This window comes from Balaenoptera acutorostrata, chromosome 14 (assembly GCF_949987535.1).
Source record: "Balaenoptera acutorostrata chromosome 14, mBalAcu1.1, whole genome shotgun sequence".
NCBI classification, from domain to species: domain Eukaryota; kingdom Metazoa; phylum Chordata; class Mammalia; order Artiodactyla; family Balaenopteridae; genus Balaenoptera; species Balaenoptera acutorostrata.
Window position 1 is genome coordinate 8,076,634 of NC_080077.1, and position 14,296 is coordinate 8,090,929.

The following is a 14,296-nucleotide window of genomic DNA, read 5'->3' on the forward strand; positions in this document are numbered from 1 at the left end:
TAGTTTAAAAGAAACGAGGTTCAAGTTTAGTTTAAGCATAATTAATTGTTAAGCAGTTTCATCCTCTCAGAACACACATTGCTATTCCCATCCCACCCCCAATGCATAGGGCAGCAACACCACGATGTCCACCCTTGCGCTCCATTGTGTGTAACAGGGTAACAAGAATCCGGCAGCCAGATGCTCCAAGAGGATGGCCCAGGGCTATAGCTCCTCCTTCAGTGTTGACCTAAGAGGTAAATTAGATTTGTATCATTTATTTTTCTCTGGACATAAAGTTAGAATCCCAAACTTGTCTTTTTCCTCTTAATGTCATACCGGTAAACTACCCTTTCAAATTCAATTTTTAGTTCAAGTTGCTTAGGAAGTGATTTGTACCCTTGTGACATCCATTCTAACTACCTTAGTTTAAGACTTAAAATATCCTCTTCCTGTGGGAAGTGAACTAATGCACACAAGTTTTTTTGCCTTAGGAAGCAATAAAATAAGTGAACTGCGGAGTCCCAACAGGAACTTACCTAGTATCCACCCATTACTGTATGGCCAATACCTGGGACACATCCTGTGTTTTGCTGTTTACAATATTAAGATTGCATTGTGAATGTTCATTTGCAAGCTCTCTTCAGGACTACTTGCTCATGTTTACCTTCTCTGGGTTTAATCCAAGTTCTTTAGCTATTGCAACAGAGACGGCTGCAAAGGCTTCATTGATTTCAAATACGTCAACATCCTCCAGCGACCAACCTGCTTTTGCAACCTAAAGGAAAGGTTAATGGAAGAGAGGTCTAAAAACTCAAGTGGAACCATTCTTCATTGTAGATGTAGAAGCAGAATATACTGTGTGATATTGAAGGATCTCTTGAAAATGCCACTTTGAGTTCCAAGTGGTAACACATTTTGCCTTGGTGACACCAATTCTAAAAGGTTTAAGGATAAAACACCCCTTGGAAATTCTATACTGTCTTCACATTTGAACCACTTAACACCTGTTACGTGTACGTGAGGTAAGAGAGCAGAACTAGTTGCCCTATAAAGCACATGATCCAAATGCTGGCTGCTCTTTGTGGCAAGGAAAGAACACTATAGATACAGTTAAATGAATAAGCTCATTTAAGGCCAATGGGAGGATGTCTCCTTTTGAGACAATGCAAATGAAGCCTGATTGATAGGAATAAATACGAAAATAAAATCAAGCTCAGTCTTGGCATTTTGGAGTGGGAAGGATCTGAGCGAAGGTTTGAAGGAGGTAAAAGTTGATAAGCATTTACAAGTTAGTGGTCTGGTCCCAAAGAGGCTTTAGCAACAAAACAAAGGACAGGTGCTAACATTGGAAATTAAACTCACAGCTTGCTTTATTGCTGGAATTGGTCCTATTCCCATAATGGAAGGCTCCACACCTGCTTGTGACCAGGAAACTATCTTTGCTAGGGGTGTAAGCCCACGGTTATCAGCTTCTGACTTCTTCATAAGAACCACAGCTGCAGCACCATCATTTATTCCTGTAAAATATGAATGTCTTAATTTCCAAAACGGTGCTCACTAAGTTACATACCTGTGTCTACTTTCTCCAACACCTGAAGACATGGGTTAAGTTAATACCTCTTGACAAGATGATATAACACCACAGAACATTCCAATGGGATAAAGAGTGGAAAGATTAAAGCAGTGGGGCGGGGGGGAGATTAATGAAAAGAAATGGAAGAAATAGCCCAGACCTCACAGGAGGTAATGGGAGTTCCTGGTTTTGGAAAAGGACAGGGGTGGTAGATAAAATCTGGAGTTCCCTAATTTGCTTTTTCACTTGTGTGTCTCGTTAGGATACTGCAAGGAAACCAAATCCATTCTTCAGTATATTGTACAGGTTAAGTCATAAATCTAAATATGAAGAAACAAATGATCAAAACTACATTTTTTTCCTAAAGCAACTGAAACAAGGTTTTAGAATAATTTGTATATAAATAATTGATGAAATTAAAAAGGTATTAACTTAGTAGACCTAGCAGAAGATAATATTCCCACAACTGCCCTTCAGAAAATCTAACCTGAAGCATTAGCTGGGGTGACAGTTCCTGTTCCATCTGTAAGAAAGCAAGGCTTTAGCTTAGACATGGCTTCCATGTTGCTCCCGTGGCGAGGAAACTCATCTGTTTTAACTTCAGTGAGACCTGAGAAAAGGGAAAATCATTGCCCGAGATTAGTACAGTTCCTCAGACATGATATAGAAGGATTCACATTTGGAAGAAAAGGTTTATTATAAAATACTTTCATTCCAATAGGAAAGTACACACTACTAGTACAAATTACTGTATGTTAAGACATTTTATTAGCACTGTCTTCATGAGTGTTTTCCATATCCAGACAGCCCTTTCTGAGGAAGGCAGTTACAGGGACTTCTTTGTATAAAAGGTTGCTAAGATTTGGGGTATATAGGTCTTTGCTGGTTACGACTGACTGGATCTATGGTGTCAAAGCCAATCTCATAAAGGCTGGGCATAATCGATGTCAGTTATCAGTAACAACTTGACTAGAGCGTTGCATATTAGAGAATAGCTAAGTGACCCCAAAAGATCCACCCTCAAGTATGAAACGCACACAGAAGCAACAGGAAGTAATGGACATTTGCTTCAGAGGAGATTGAGCCTGTAGGCGTAGAAAGGTCGGCTGCTTTCTCCAGTTTCTCCTAAAACGCTCCATCTACACAGCCATGTGGAGACCCTGGGCGAAAAGTGTCTGGATGCTGACACAGCCTCCCATGTCTCCTCCCCCACCTCACATTCAGATCTATCCTGAATATATCTTTTCTTTGTAACCTGAAAGACATAACTGAGACACGATGTGTAAACATTCCTATATGTTATTCTTTTGAATATTAATAATTTACTTATAAATAGCCCCGTTGATGTTTAAATCATTATGACTGGGCTTCCCTGGTGGCGCTGTGGTTAAGAATCCGCCTGCCAGTGCAGGGGACACGGGTTCGAGCCCTAGTCCGGGAAGATACCACGTGCCATGGAGCAACAAAGCCCGTGCGCCACAACCACTGAGCCTGCGCTCTAGAGCCTGCGAGCCACAACTACTGAAGCCCGCCTGCCTAGAGCCCGTGCTCCGCAACAAGAGAAGCCACCGCAATGAGAAGCCCGTGCACCACAAGGAAGAGTAGCCCCCGATCGCAGCAACGAAGACCCAACGTAGCCAAAAATATAAATAAATTTATATATATTAAAAAACCTTTATGACTTATATACCCACCTTTTTTAGAAGATACAAAAACTGGTACAATCTCTTTGTCAAAATGGCCAGCTTTCTGTGCACTCTCTGTCCTGTTCTGGGACAGAACTGCAACCTTGTCCTGATCTTCTCTACTCACTTGCCATTTGTTGGCTACATTTTCAGCTGTGAAAGAAAAAAAATAAAAGCAAAAACCAAACCTTTTCAGGAACTGGCTTTCGGTAGCTCAAGTTTTTCACCTTTAAGCAAGCACTGAGGCCCAATGGCAGGCTCGCTGGTGGCCTGAGAGTGCTCTGCGGCAATCCTTCACAGTGTCTGTGAAGCGCAACAGAAGCTTGTTTGAAATTTGTTTCTAAGACAATTAGTTTGGGTCTAGAGTAGCCCTTACCCTGGGCCCTACCCTAAGCTGTGGCCTTTCTTAGATGTCAATGGAGTGTCCAGTGCATTCAGTAAAGTCTCTACTCTTGTTGATCAAAACTTCTATGTCCCCCAGCCATCTAAAATCTGCATTCAGGGACTTCCCTGGTGGTCCAGTGGTTAAGACTCCAGGTTTCCACTGCAGGGGGCGCGGGTTCGATCCCCGGTCGGGGAACTAAGATCCTGCATGCCACGTGGAGCCGCCAAAAAAAAAAATCTCCATTCAATTTCCTAGAAGCTGTTTCTGCTAGGCCTCGTAGAGTGTTGCCCTGAACATACATAGCTAAACATTTGGCCAAAGCCTTAAGGGGACCCTTAGGCAGATTTCTGGAGCTCCTTTTCTTTATGGCTCCCTTCTCTCCAGTGCTCTGCCCCACAGACTTAGCCATCTGAGCAGCCCCAAACTCTGATCTCTACTTCTCCAGTTCTTTGAAGCCACTTTTCCCCAGATAAAAAGTTTGGAAAGCACCCCCAGGTAGAAATCTAGTTATAGTGGGTCTTTCCCTTCTTTCAAGAAGCTCAGTTTTGCATGATTGTTGGCCAACATTTGAAAACAGTTGGTTGATATATTCTGACCAGTCTTATACTTGTTTATAGTAGGAGGTCTAGTCTTTACCAATTACTACATCATGGCCTGAGCCATTATCCTTTTTTTTAAGCAACAGAAATTTATTTTCCCACAATTCAGGAGGATAGGCGTCCAAGATCAAGGCACCAGCAGCCTTGTTTTCTCCTGAGGGCTCTCTCCTTGGAAACCTTCTCACTATATCCTCACATGGTCTTTCTTCTGCGCCCACATCTCTGGTATTTCTTCCTCTTTTGATAAGGATACAAGTCAGATTGAATTAGGGCCCATGCTAAAAGCCTCATTTTGGGCTTCCCTGGTGGCGCAGTGGTTGAGAGTCTGCCTGCCAATGCAGGGGACGTGGGTTCGAGCCCTGGTCTGGGAAGATCCCACATGCCACAGAGCAACTGGGCCCGTGAGCCACAATTACTGAGCCTGCGCGTCTGGAGCCTGTGCTCCGCAACAAGAGAGGCCGCGATGGTGAGGGGCCCGCGCGCCGCGATGAAGAGTGGTCCCCACTTGCCGCAACTGGAGAAAGCCCTCGCACAGAAACGAAGACTCAACACAGTCATAACTAACTAACTAAATAAATAAATAAATAACAAGAACGTGAATTTCTTAAAAAAAAAAAAAAAAAAGCCTCATTTCAACTTAATTACCCCGGAAAAGGCCCCACCTCCAAGTACAGGTCACATTCTGAGGTCCTAGGGGTTAGGGTTTCAACATAGGAATTTTGGAAGAACACAATTCAGTCCATGACACCTCGGAAAGGGCTTGGGAGCTGAATTTTTAATGGCCATCTCCGGTGATGCTGAGGCAGTTAGCTGGACTACGGCACTTTGAGCAACTGTGACACGTTAGGCCCTAGCACAGCACACATCGCCCGCGATGCCCAGCCGTCTCTGCTGCGGCGCTCAGCCCCACGGCGACAGAGGTGCCCTGAACTTCTCGCTGTCCCCACGCGCCCACGCCCTCCCTCCCTTCCAGGCACTCGCACACACTGTTCCCTCTGCTTGGAACCGCGCCCTTTCCCTCCTTATCTTTCTCACAAGAATTCTTCCCACAGAACCAGAGCCACTGCCATACATTTGAGCAAGATGCTTAACCTGTCAGGGTTGGTTTCTTTAACTCAAAACTTAAAATGTTCTTAAGTTTTACATTTATATGCAGTAAAGACAGGAGTTCTTTTTATCTTCCAGTTGCTTTGCCAGTACACCTAGACCACAGGAGCCTTCTAGATGGATGAAGACCTGACTGCGTAGTGCAACAAAGACAGAGTTAGGTACCAGAAGTACTAGTTTATCTCTGATATTGCCTTTGCCACAAAGCCACTATTTGTGAGCTCTGTTCTGTCATATGGTAAAGTGAGAGTTTGATCCAGAAGAACTCTGAGGAACCTCCCAATACTAACATTCCCTGACAATCAAGGAGTCACAAAGGACAGAGGGAATACGTCCCCACTTCGGTTCATCAAATGGGAACTATCCCTGTCATCAGGGATACAAAATGATTAGGACACGGTCCCCGCCCTGAAAGAGGAAAGCACCTGCAAAGCCGATTATTATAGGATCTTTTTTAAACTTTTTACAGTTAGTATGTTTTCAGCCATGTTTGCCTTACCTGTAATGCCCATATGATAGTTGTGAAATGCATCTGTAAGCCCATCACAGAGCATGCTGTCAGTTAGTGGTGTATCCCCCATCCGGACTCCCGTCCTCAAGTGAACCAAGTGAGGAGCCTGGAAACAATAAATACAAATGGATTAGGCTTGGTTGTAACTAGTCCTCTCCTTAGGATCCCACTCAAAACTATCCAGTGGGACTTCCTCGGTGGCGCAGTGGTTAAGAATCTGCCTGCCAATGGAGGGGACACGGGTTCGAGCCCTGGTCCGGGAAGATCCCACATGCTGTGGAGCAACTAAGTCCATGCGCCACAACTACTGAGCCTGCGCTCTAGAGCCCGCGAGCCACAACTACTGAGCCCGCGAGCCACAACTACTGCAGCCTGCACGCCTAGAGCCTGTGCTCTGCAACAAGAGAAGCCACCGCAATGAGAGGCCCACGTACTGCAACGAAGAGTAGCCCCCGCTCGCCACAACTAGAGAAAGCCTGTGAGAAGCAGCAAAGACCCGACGCAGCCAAAAATAAATAAATAAATATATTTATTTAAAAAAAACAAAAAACCTCTCCAGTGATTCCTCAGTCTTCACCTAGTCCCCCTTGTGACCTGTCTCCCCGGTTCCAGTCCCTGTTCCTCCTCACCCAGCGCCCAGGGCCTGAAGACCCCTGGAATCAACAGGCTGCTCCACCCTTCCTACTCCTGGAAACCCATTACTCTCCTCCCTACCCATTTCCAGTCTTCCATCAAACAAACCTCTGCATTCTGTGTCCTATTTCCTTAAAAAGCTCACTTATTCTTTCCAAAGAAGCAATTAGTTATCCATTAAATGAAGAGCTCATCAAAGGGCTTAAGTGATGGTAACAATGTGTTACTTATTTTGATGGGACACATAATGCCTACAGTGAGAAAAATCAGGTTGCTTAATTAACTGATAGGGGGAGATTTCTCAGTAGGGGATCCTCCGAACTCCTACCAACTCAATAGCAGGTATCACAGAATGGAAAGACTTAAGGGTCAGAAGATCTCTATTGGAGTCCAGGCTCTGGGCCTCAGTCTCCTTACCTGTAAATTGGGAATAATACCAAGACTAAGGGCTGTTATGTCTGCATGTTTAAAAGCACAGCTGTTAGTACGGTCCCATCAGAATCACTCTGATTATGTTTGCTACTTTCACCCTGCCTCCTCCTGAGCCTCAGCAAAGGTGGGGCTGAGTCGACCTCTGCCTGCGGGATCCCCAGGTGAGACCCTGAACTCCTGCAGGAAGCAGGGGATGTATTTTTTCCTTTTCACCACTGTGCCGATTTGAGGGATGGAACTTGTGAAACCAATCCCACGTGGCAAGCCTATTGGAGAAAGGCACTACTCAGTGGTCCTCTTTTCCATGTTCTGTGCTTACCAAAGGTCAACAAAATGTGGTCCCTGGAATACTCCTTGTCCTGTGCAGGAAGGTAAGTGGCAACATCTGTTTTCAACTTTTCCTCACAATGAGAAAGAAACTTAAAGCGAAGGATATCAACTGACTAATGTTATAGGTTTAACTCAGAAAATATTTTACGCTTCAGTAACATTTAATTTTATTTATTTATTTTATTTATTTATTTTTGGCTGCATTGGGTCTTCATTGCTGGGTGCGGGCTTTCTCTAGTTGCGGTGAGCGGGGGCTACTCTTCGTTGCAGTGCGTGGGCTTCAGTAGTTGTGGTGCACGGGCTCTGCAGTTGTGGCTCGTGGGCTCTGTAGTTGTGGCTCGCGGGCTCTAGAGCACAGGCTCAGTAGTTGTGGCTCACGGGCTTAGTTGCTCTGTGGCATGTGGGATCTTCCCGGACCAGGGCTCGAACCCGTGTCCCCTGCATTGGCAGGCGGATTCTCAACCACTGCGCCACCAGGGAAGCTCCAGTAACATTTTAGAAAAAAATATATTGTTCCAGTCACACTGGTTGATAGGCTTTTTCTTCAACCTGGATTTCCTATCCAATTTGAAGAATAATTAATAATCAGGCAGGGATCAAGGTTCAATGCGTTTTTTACTTGTTCCCTGTTTGGTTCCAGCTCTGATACCATCGGTCTAGCCTGCTATGGCCGTGGACGAGAGTTTATCAGTGAGAGGTCAGCGAGAGCCATCCCTTCAGAGGCCTTACCTTGCTCATGTTTTCCATGCCTCCCGCAACCACAATGCTGGCGTCTCCTACCACGATGGACTGGGCTGCAAGGCACACGGCTTTCAGGCCCGACCCACAGATCATCTGGCAGCTCCACGCTGGAACGGTGTAGGGGATTCCGGCACCCACACTGGCTTGTCGAACAGGATTCTGCCCACAACCTGGAGGAAGGAACACAGAGGCCTCCCAGCAATCAAAGGGAAAGATAAAATGTTGGGATGAAAGTGAATGCAAAATCAGGAGATTGCCAAGTGGGTCTCCTAACGCTTCCCAGCCAAGCCAAGTCAAGTTCCCGGCAGAGGCAAAGACCTGTGTGGACCTCACACCCATCCCAGTCTGACCCTTGAATACATATTATCTTGTGCTGTTCTACAGATATTTTATTAATATAAGCTTTCAGGGCTTCCCTAGAGGTCCAGTGGTTAAGACTCCACGCTTCCAATGCAGGGGGCGCAGGTTCGATCCCTGGTCGGGGAACTAAGATCCCACATGCCGTGTGCCAAAAAATAAAGTGAAACAAAAAATTAAAAAATTTATGAACATAAGCCTTCTTCTCCACAAAGAAGTTATTAATACTGTAAGAAGGAACTGTCTTCCTGATCTTTCTCTAGGGCTTGAAAAAGCACACAGTCCCTTATAAACAAGAGGGCAGAACTTGGGCATTATTCCTGTTTCTAACTACGGACGGCTGTTTGCTTCCTTGATCATGGCTTAAGACACCTGGGAGGATAAGAGGGTTACTTAAAAGAGGAAACCTCTGCTAAGAAGCACTTCTTTCCTTGCTTAATATTCATCACACCATGATTAACTGGTTACGTAACGAGATATGTACAAAATCAGAACTGACAATACCTTTCTATAATTCAGCTGTGGGCACTTCCTTCAGGGAATGGGAAGAAATACATCACATACTTAAGTTAATCAAAGTGGCAGAGAAGGGGATGGAGTGGAAAGTTTCAAATATCTTCAGTCGCCATCATCTGTTATCAACAGGTCAGTGTTTATACAGTGGCCGCTCTATTGCAAATTTCAGGTATACCTGTACCGAACACCTCTCCTCGGTGAGTTTGTTGGAAAAGAACTAGCAAATGGGTCACTGAGAAAAACTTAGAGATTATATTCATCACGGTGTTATTAATCTGGGATTAGGCTGGAAGCCTAAAATTTGAGATTGAAAATAGACACAGGAAAAATTATTATTATTTTAAAATACTTATTTATTTATTTGGCTGTGTCGGGTCTTAGTTGCAGCATGCGGGATCTTCGTTATGGTATGCGGCATCTTTAGTTGCGGCATGGGAACTCTTAGTTGCGGTGTGTGGGATCTAGTTCCCTGACCAGGGATCAAACCCAGGCCCCCTGCACTGGGAGCGTGGAGTCTCAGCCACTGGACCACCAGGGAAGTCCCAGGAAAAATTATTAAGAAAACAGTATCAAAATGTTCTCTGGGACTTCCCTCGTGGCGCAGTGGTTAAGAATCCGCCTGCCAATGCAGGGGACATGGGTTTGAGCCCTGGTCCGGGAAGATCCCACATGCCGCGGAGCAACTAAGCCCGTGCTCCGCAATGAGAGAAACCACCGCAATGAGAAGCCCGCGCACCGCAACGAAGAGTAGCCCCCACTCACCGCAACTAGAGAAAGCCTGTGCGCAGCAACGAAGACCCAACGCAGCCAAAAATAAATAAATAAATAAATAAATGTTCTCTGAATTAAATTCATAGGATACTAGTTAATAAAGAAGACATTAACATTATTTAAGGTTCCTGCTTTTTAAGCTACAATGAATTACATCTGTATTTAAGTAAATAACTCCTTCATAAAAATTTTATATATTTATTCATAATCCTCATCTTCAGGTACTTAGAGTAGTGCTGAACATAATTAACTAATGGTCTAGCATTTAGCAGAAAGTGAGGTCCATGAGACTGCGGATTCCTATCTGATATGAACACTGTTTACCCCCAGCTGATAGAACAGTGCCTGGAGCACAGCAGGTGCTCAGTAAACACTAGTTACATGATCCTGGAGGGTACCTGCGTAGGAGGTAGGACAGATGTGGGTTAAGGAGTAGGACAGATGTGGGTTGAAGGCTGTGATCCTGGATAAGTTACTCAATCTCTCAAACTTTCATTTACTCCTTCGTAAAATGGAGAGAATATGATCCAATAGACTTCCTGAGAGGATTAATGAAAGCACTAAACACAGGGCTTTTAAAGGCCCAGCACTTAGCAGGCCCTCAATAAACATAGCTATTATTTTTATTATAATTGTGCGGCGATACCACAGAGGTGAGATACGTAAGAGAAAACAGAAACCAGGAGTGAAGGACCCTATGGCAACAGAGTACGTCTAAGTCGTGGGTCTGGGAAGAAGAAAGGAGGGAGTGGCCCACAGGCAGCCACCTTTGGGCCACCAGTAAAGTTACTCATATGCTTTAAAGTCCTGGAGAGTCAGGAGAAAGTGGCGTGCTTCGACTTTTAAGGCCGCGCCCAAAAGGACAAGGTGAGAAAGGAGAATTAGGAAGAAGAACTACAAAACTACAAAGTAAATGCACACAAAAATGGGCCGGGTCTCAGATAAGGTAAGGACAAAAGTTGGCCGTAAGTGAGCGTGACCAATTATCACTAGGAGTAGTTAGAATTTATGCTACTGAATGAGCGTGATACTAGGTAAGAATAACTAATTAGGCACTCTCAGTGGTCGTGGGTCGGTGAACCTAGCGGGAATCAGAAGTGAGCTGGACCACTGGTGATTCACCTACGCCAGCCCTCCGGGGTGATGCGCCCGCGTCTGGGAGCAACCCACCTTGCCGGCTCGGAAGCGAGCCCTGTGCGGGCAAGGACCGCCCTGTGTTGGTGGCGCTCTATCCCCAGCACCTAGCACAGTGCAGGGCACAGAGGAACTCAATACATCTTTATTGAATGTGTGACACTTCAGGGAAATACGGAAGGCCCTGCATACTCTCCCACGTGTCAGGCTGACCCTGCTTCTAAAGAAAGAAAAGGCAGTGGAGGACGGTGATCTAGGGTCATGTAGGAAAAGTATATTAAAGACGCTTAGTGTTAAGCTGGAGAGAAGCTACTGAGGGGGCTTGACAGAGGGGCGACAGGAGGTATTCTAACAGAGGGAACTCCGTAAGCAAATGTACGGAGGCAAGAACACAAGCTTCTGCGTGTTGGTGGGGGGCCGTGGGAGGGGAGGGTTAATGGGCTGCTTCCAACAACCTGACCTCTCTGCTGGGGTCACTGTGGAGTTACCTGCTGCCAAAACGTGTCCAAATATGACCTCTGATACCTCTTCGGGAGCCACAGCGGCCCTTTTCAGGACCTCTCTGATGACAGTTGAGCCCAGGTCATAGACAGGAACGGTGGATAAGGCACCATTGAAGGAGCCTAGAACAGAAGGGAACGCGAGGGCGATGGAGAGCGCGCCCAGGGCGGCGGGGGACCGGCGGCCCGGTGCTTTCCCCCTGCGCAGGCGCCCACCGCATCTCGTCTGGGCACAGAGAGGAGCGTGGGTGCCTCGCAGCAGCCGAACCCCGGGGAGGCGGCGCCCAGGGCGTGCGGGGAAGCCGCGGACCCGCGAGAAACCTATACATCCACTCCCCAAATCCGGGCGGATGGGCACGGCCCACGCTTTCCTAACAAGAGGGGTCCACAGTCCCCCGAGTCCAGCGCCTTTGAAATCTATACAGCACTAAGGACATTTGGGCAATTCTCTGTAATCCTCCTTTGACTAACGCGACCTCTACCCAGCGCCCCGGCACCCACCACCCAGCGGCCCCGCCCCTGAGGCCACAGGGCTGAGGTGGCGTCTCCAGAGGCTGGCCAATCAGGGGCCTCCCCAGCCAATGGGAGAGGCGGGAGGCGCAGTGGCCCTACCCAAGAATCCAATCAGAACACTCGGAGTAGAGCGGACCTCACCGCGCGAGGAGTGGGCGGGGAAGGCGGGCGGGGAAGGCAGGCAGGCGGGCCAAGGAAGGCGCGAGGCGCCGGGTGCCGAGGGTCCCGGAGGTCCCGGGGGTCCACGCGACCGGGCCGGGCCGGGCCGAGCTCGCGGCTCAAACCCCACGCCGGGTCCGCCGACCACTCACCTATGATGGTCCGCGCCGCCGAGACGATAACCACGGGGTCTGAGTCTGCACTCATCCTGCCGCACTACTGCCTGTCGAGCTACGGTTGGCCCAGTGCAGCCGGCTAGTGAGCAAGATCCAGCCCCGCCTCTGACATGCCGCGCTGGGGGCGGAGCCTCAGGCCGCCCCGCCCACCGCCTCCGCTGGCGCCGGTGCGCAGGCGCGAGGGCGGGGCGGAGCTGGCCCGGGCAGGGGGTGGGACTGTGGAGTCTGAACTCACAAGCACGCATCCCGCCAGCGGTTCAGACGTGTATCTGAACACCCCGGTGTTGTAGTTTCTGTCTTGACGTTTTTGTTTTGGGGGGATAAGGTTGTCTTTTTTGAATTTAATGTTTTTGGAGTCAGTGAAAAGTGGGGTGACCAGAGTATCCCGCGTTCAGCCCGGGCTCTCGATCTCGGCAGCGAGAATTTGGTGCGAATCCTCCCAACTGCAGGCCCGCGGGCCATTCTGTTTGTGTGCTTTTGCTCTCGTGGCTTCTAAAGTTCCCCTTTGTTTTGCCTGGGCACCAATAATCAATCATTCGTTTACTTGGGGGTTAACTTGGTTCTCTGTGCAAACAGTGGAAGGAGTCCGTACCCTTCCGTGGGGCTGGCCACACTTGCCAAGTTCTTGTACTGGAAGATCAGCTGTAGCGATGAGTGTGTGAGAGCCAGAGAGTCCCAGTGTCTCACAGATCAAAAGGATTTCCTCCGGTTGACTGCGGACAATCTGGAAGGCGAGGAGCATGTAATCACAGGTTGGATGACTCTTCTGCTTAAAATTTTTTCCAACTTCCTATCCCCTACTGGGCAAAGTTCAAAATCTTTCAGAGTTCTATATAGGAAGCTCAGTACCTGGCCCACTTTGCAGCCTCAGCTCTGGCTGTTTCCCCCTGGACACACCCCACGATCTAGTCTTCCAGAGAGAGGTCTTGCTTTGTCTGATTCTCTCTAGCCCCTGAGACAGTGTTGGACACACAGTAGGGGCTTAATGCTTATCAAATAGATGTTAATGCATTTTCATGATATTATCCAAGAGCTTTAACCATCCCCAAGGGCTGCATATAGAGAGGTTGGAGTTTGCCATAGATACGGAGTTTTACAAATATTTGAGTAATAATTAAGATTGAACAATCATTAATTGTCAATATTGACAAGATGTATTTGAGTAAAGGGTAAGTACTTGGGTGGGGTAATCAGAGATGGCTGGAATTTCAAAGCTGAATAGACTTATTCTGTTTAAACCATTAAAAATAATAGACTTGATATTTTTCACCTCTTTCCATGAACCCAGTTATAGTACTTGATTCCTAATATTCATTTTACTCCAAATAATTAGTCTTAGCCGTGGCCAGTGGTTTCAGAATGTCCACGTGACCTCATCTTGGCCACAAAAATGTGAAGGGAAACTTGCTGGGTGGCTCTAGGAAAGGTATTCTCACTTCTAAGAGATACAAAGATGGATCCTTCTTCCCTCTGGACATTGTGGTGTCTGGGTGTGATACCTGGAACTGCTGCACCCACCTTTTGAGCCAGCATGATTGCAAGGCCAACACACTGAGGACAGCAGAACAGAGATGGAAAGAACTCTGGCCTTTTGAGGACATCTTCGAGACCAATCTAGAATCGACTCAACCTCTGATCTTCCAACTATGTGAGACAAATTTTCCTTATTGCTTAAGCCAGCCTGAGTTAGGTATTGTTCTGTTAAATGTAACTGAAAGCATCCTCATTCATCCAGGCTGACTTTCTGGTAGAAAGCTGAGATTTTCAGATGTCTGGTAAATCAAAGAGAATAGCCTAATATGCTAGGAAGGAAAGAGTTTCTAGGCGGGCGGTGCAGCTTGTTGAGAACACTGGAGCAAGAGAACTTACTTACAGGGTTGTGGAGAGGAGACTGTTGACAAGACTGGGGAATCCTTCTGAAGAGCTTTCAAGTAGATTGAAAACTCATTAGGGCCAGGGAACCCCCATTAAGACTTTGCAGAGATACGCGGACGGGCCAAATAAACCAGAGAAGATAACTAGAGCATAGCCCCTGTGGTGAAGGAAATGCTTGGATAATGGTGGTCAGGAGAAATCCTTAGGGTCTGGAGTAGTGATAGAATCAGCAGTCTTCTGTCTGGAATGTGTTCCCTGTTCCGGAACATGAGTCTCCAAGGAACTTAAGGAACTTGTCCCTCGACTTCATGCTCTAT

The 14,296-nt window shown here is 47.0% G+C and overlaps 1 protein-coding gene across 1 annotated transcript; it reads right to left on the minus strand.

Annotated features, from left to right (window-relative positions):
• Window positions 1-5: 5 nt before the first annotated feature.
• On the minus strand, window positions 6-12,228 carry ACAT2 (acetyl-CoA acetyltransferase 2). The gene is made up of 9 exons (XM_007186100.2): window positions 12,081-12,228; window positions 11,245-11,379; window positions 7,967-8,148; window positions 5,831-5,948; window positions 3,250-3,393; window positions 2,043-2,165; window positions 1,345-1,499; window positions 647-757; window positions 6-229 (listed from the first exon to the last, which is right to left on the minus strand). The coding sequence occupies exons 1-9, from the start codon at window positions 12,133-12,135 to the stop codon at window positions 59-61; spliced, it is 1,194 nt and encodes a 397-aa protein (XP_007186162.1). The 5' UTR covers window positions 12,136-12,228; the 3' UTR covers window positions 6-58.
• Between the last annotated feature and the right edge of the window lie 2,068 nt (window positions 12,229-14,296).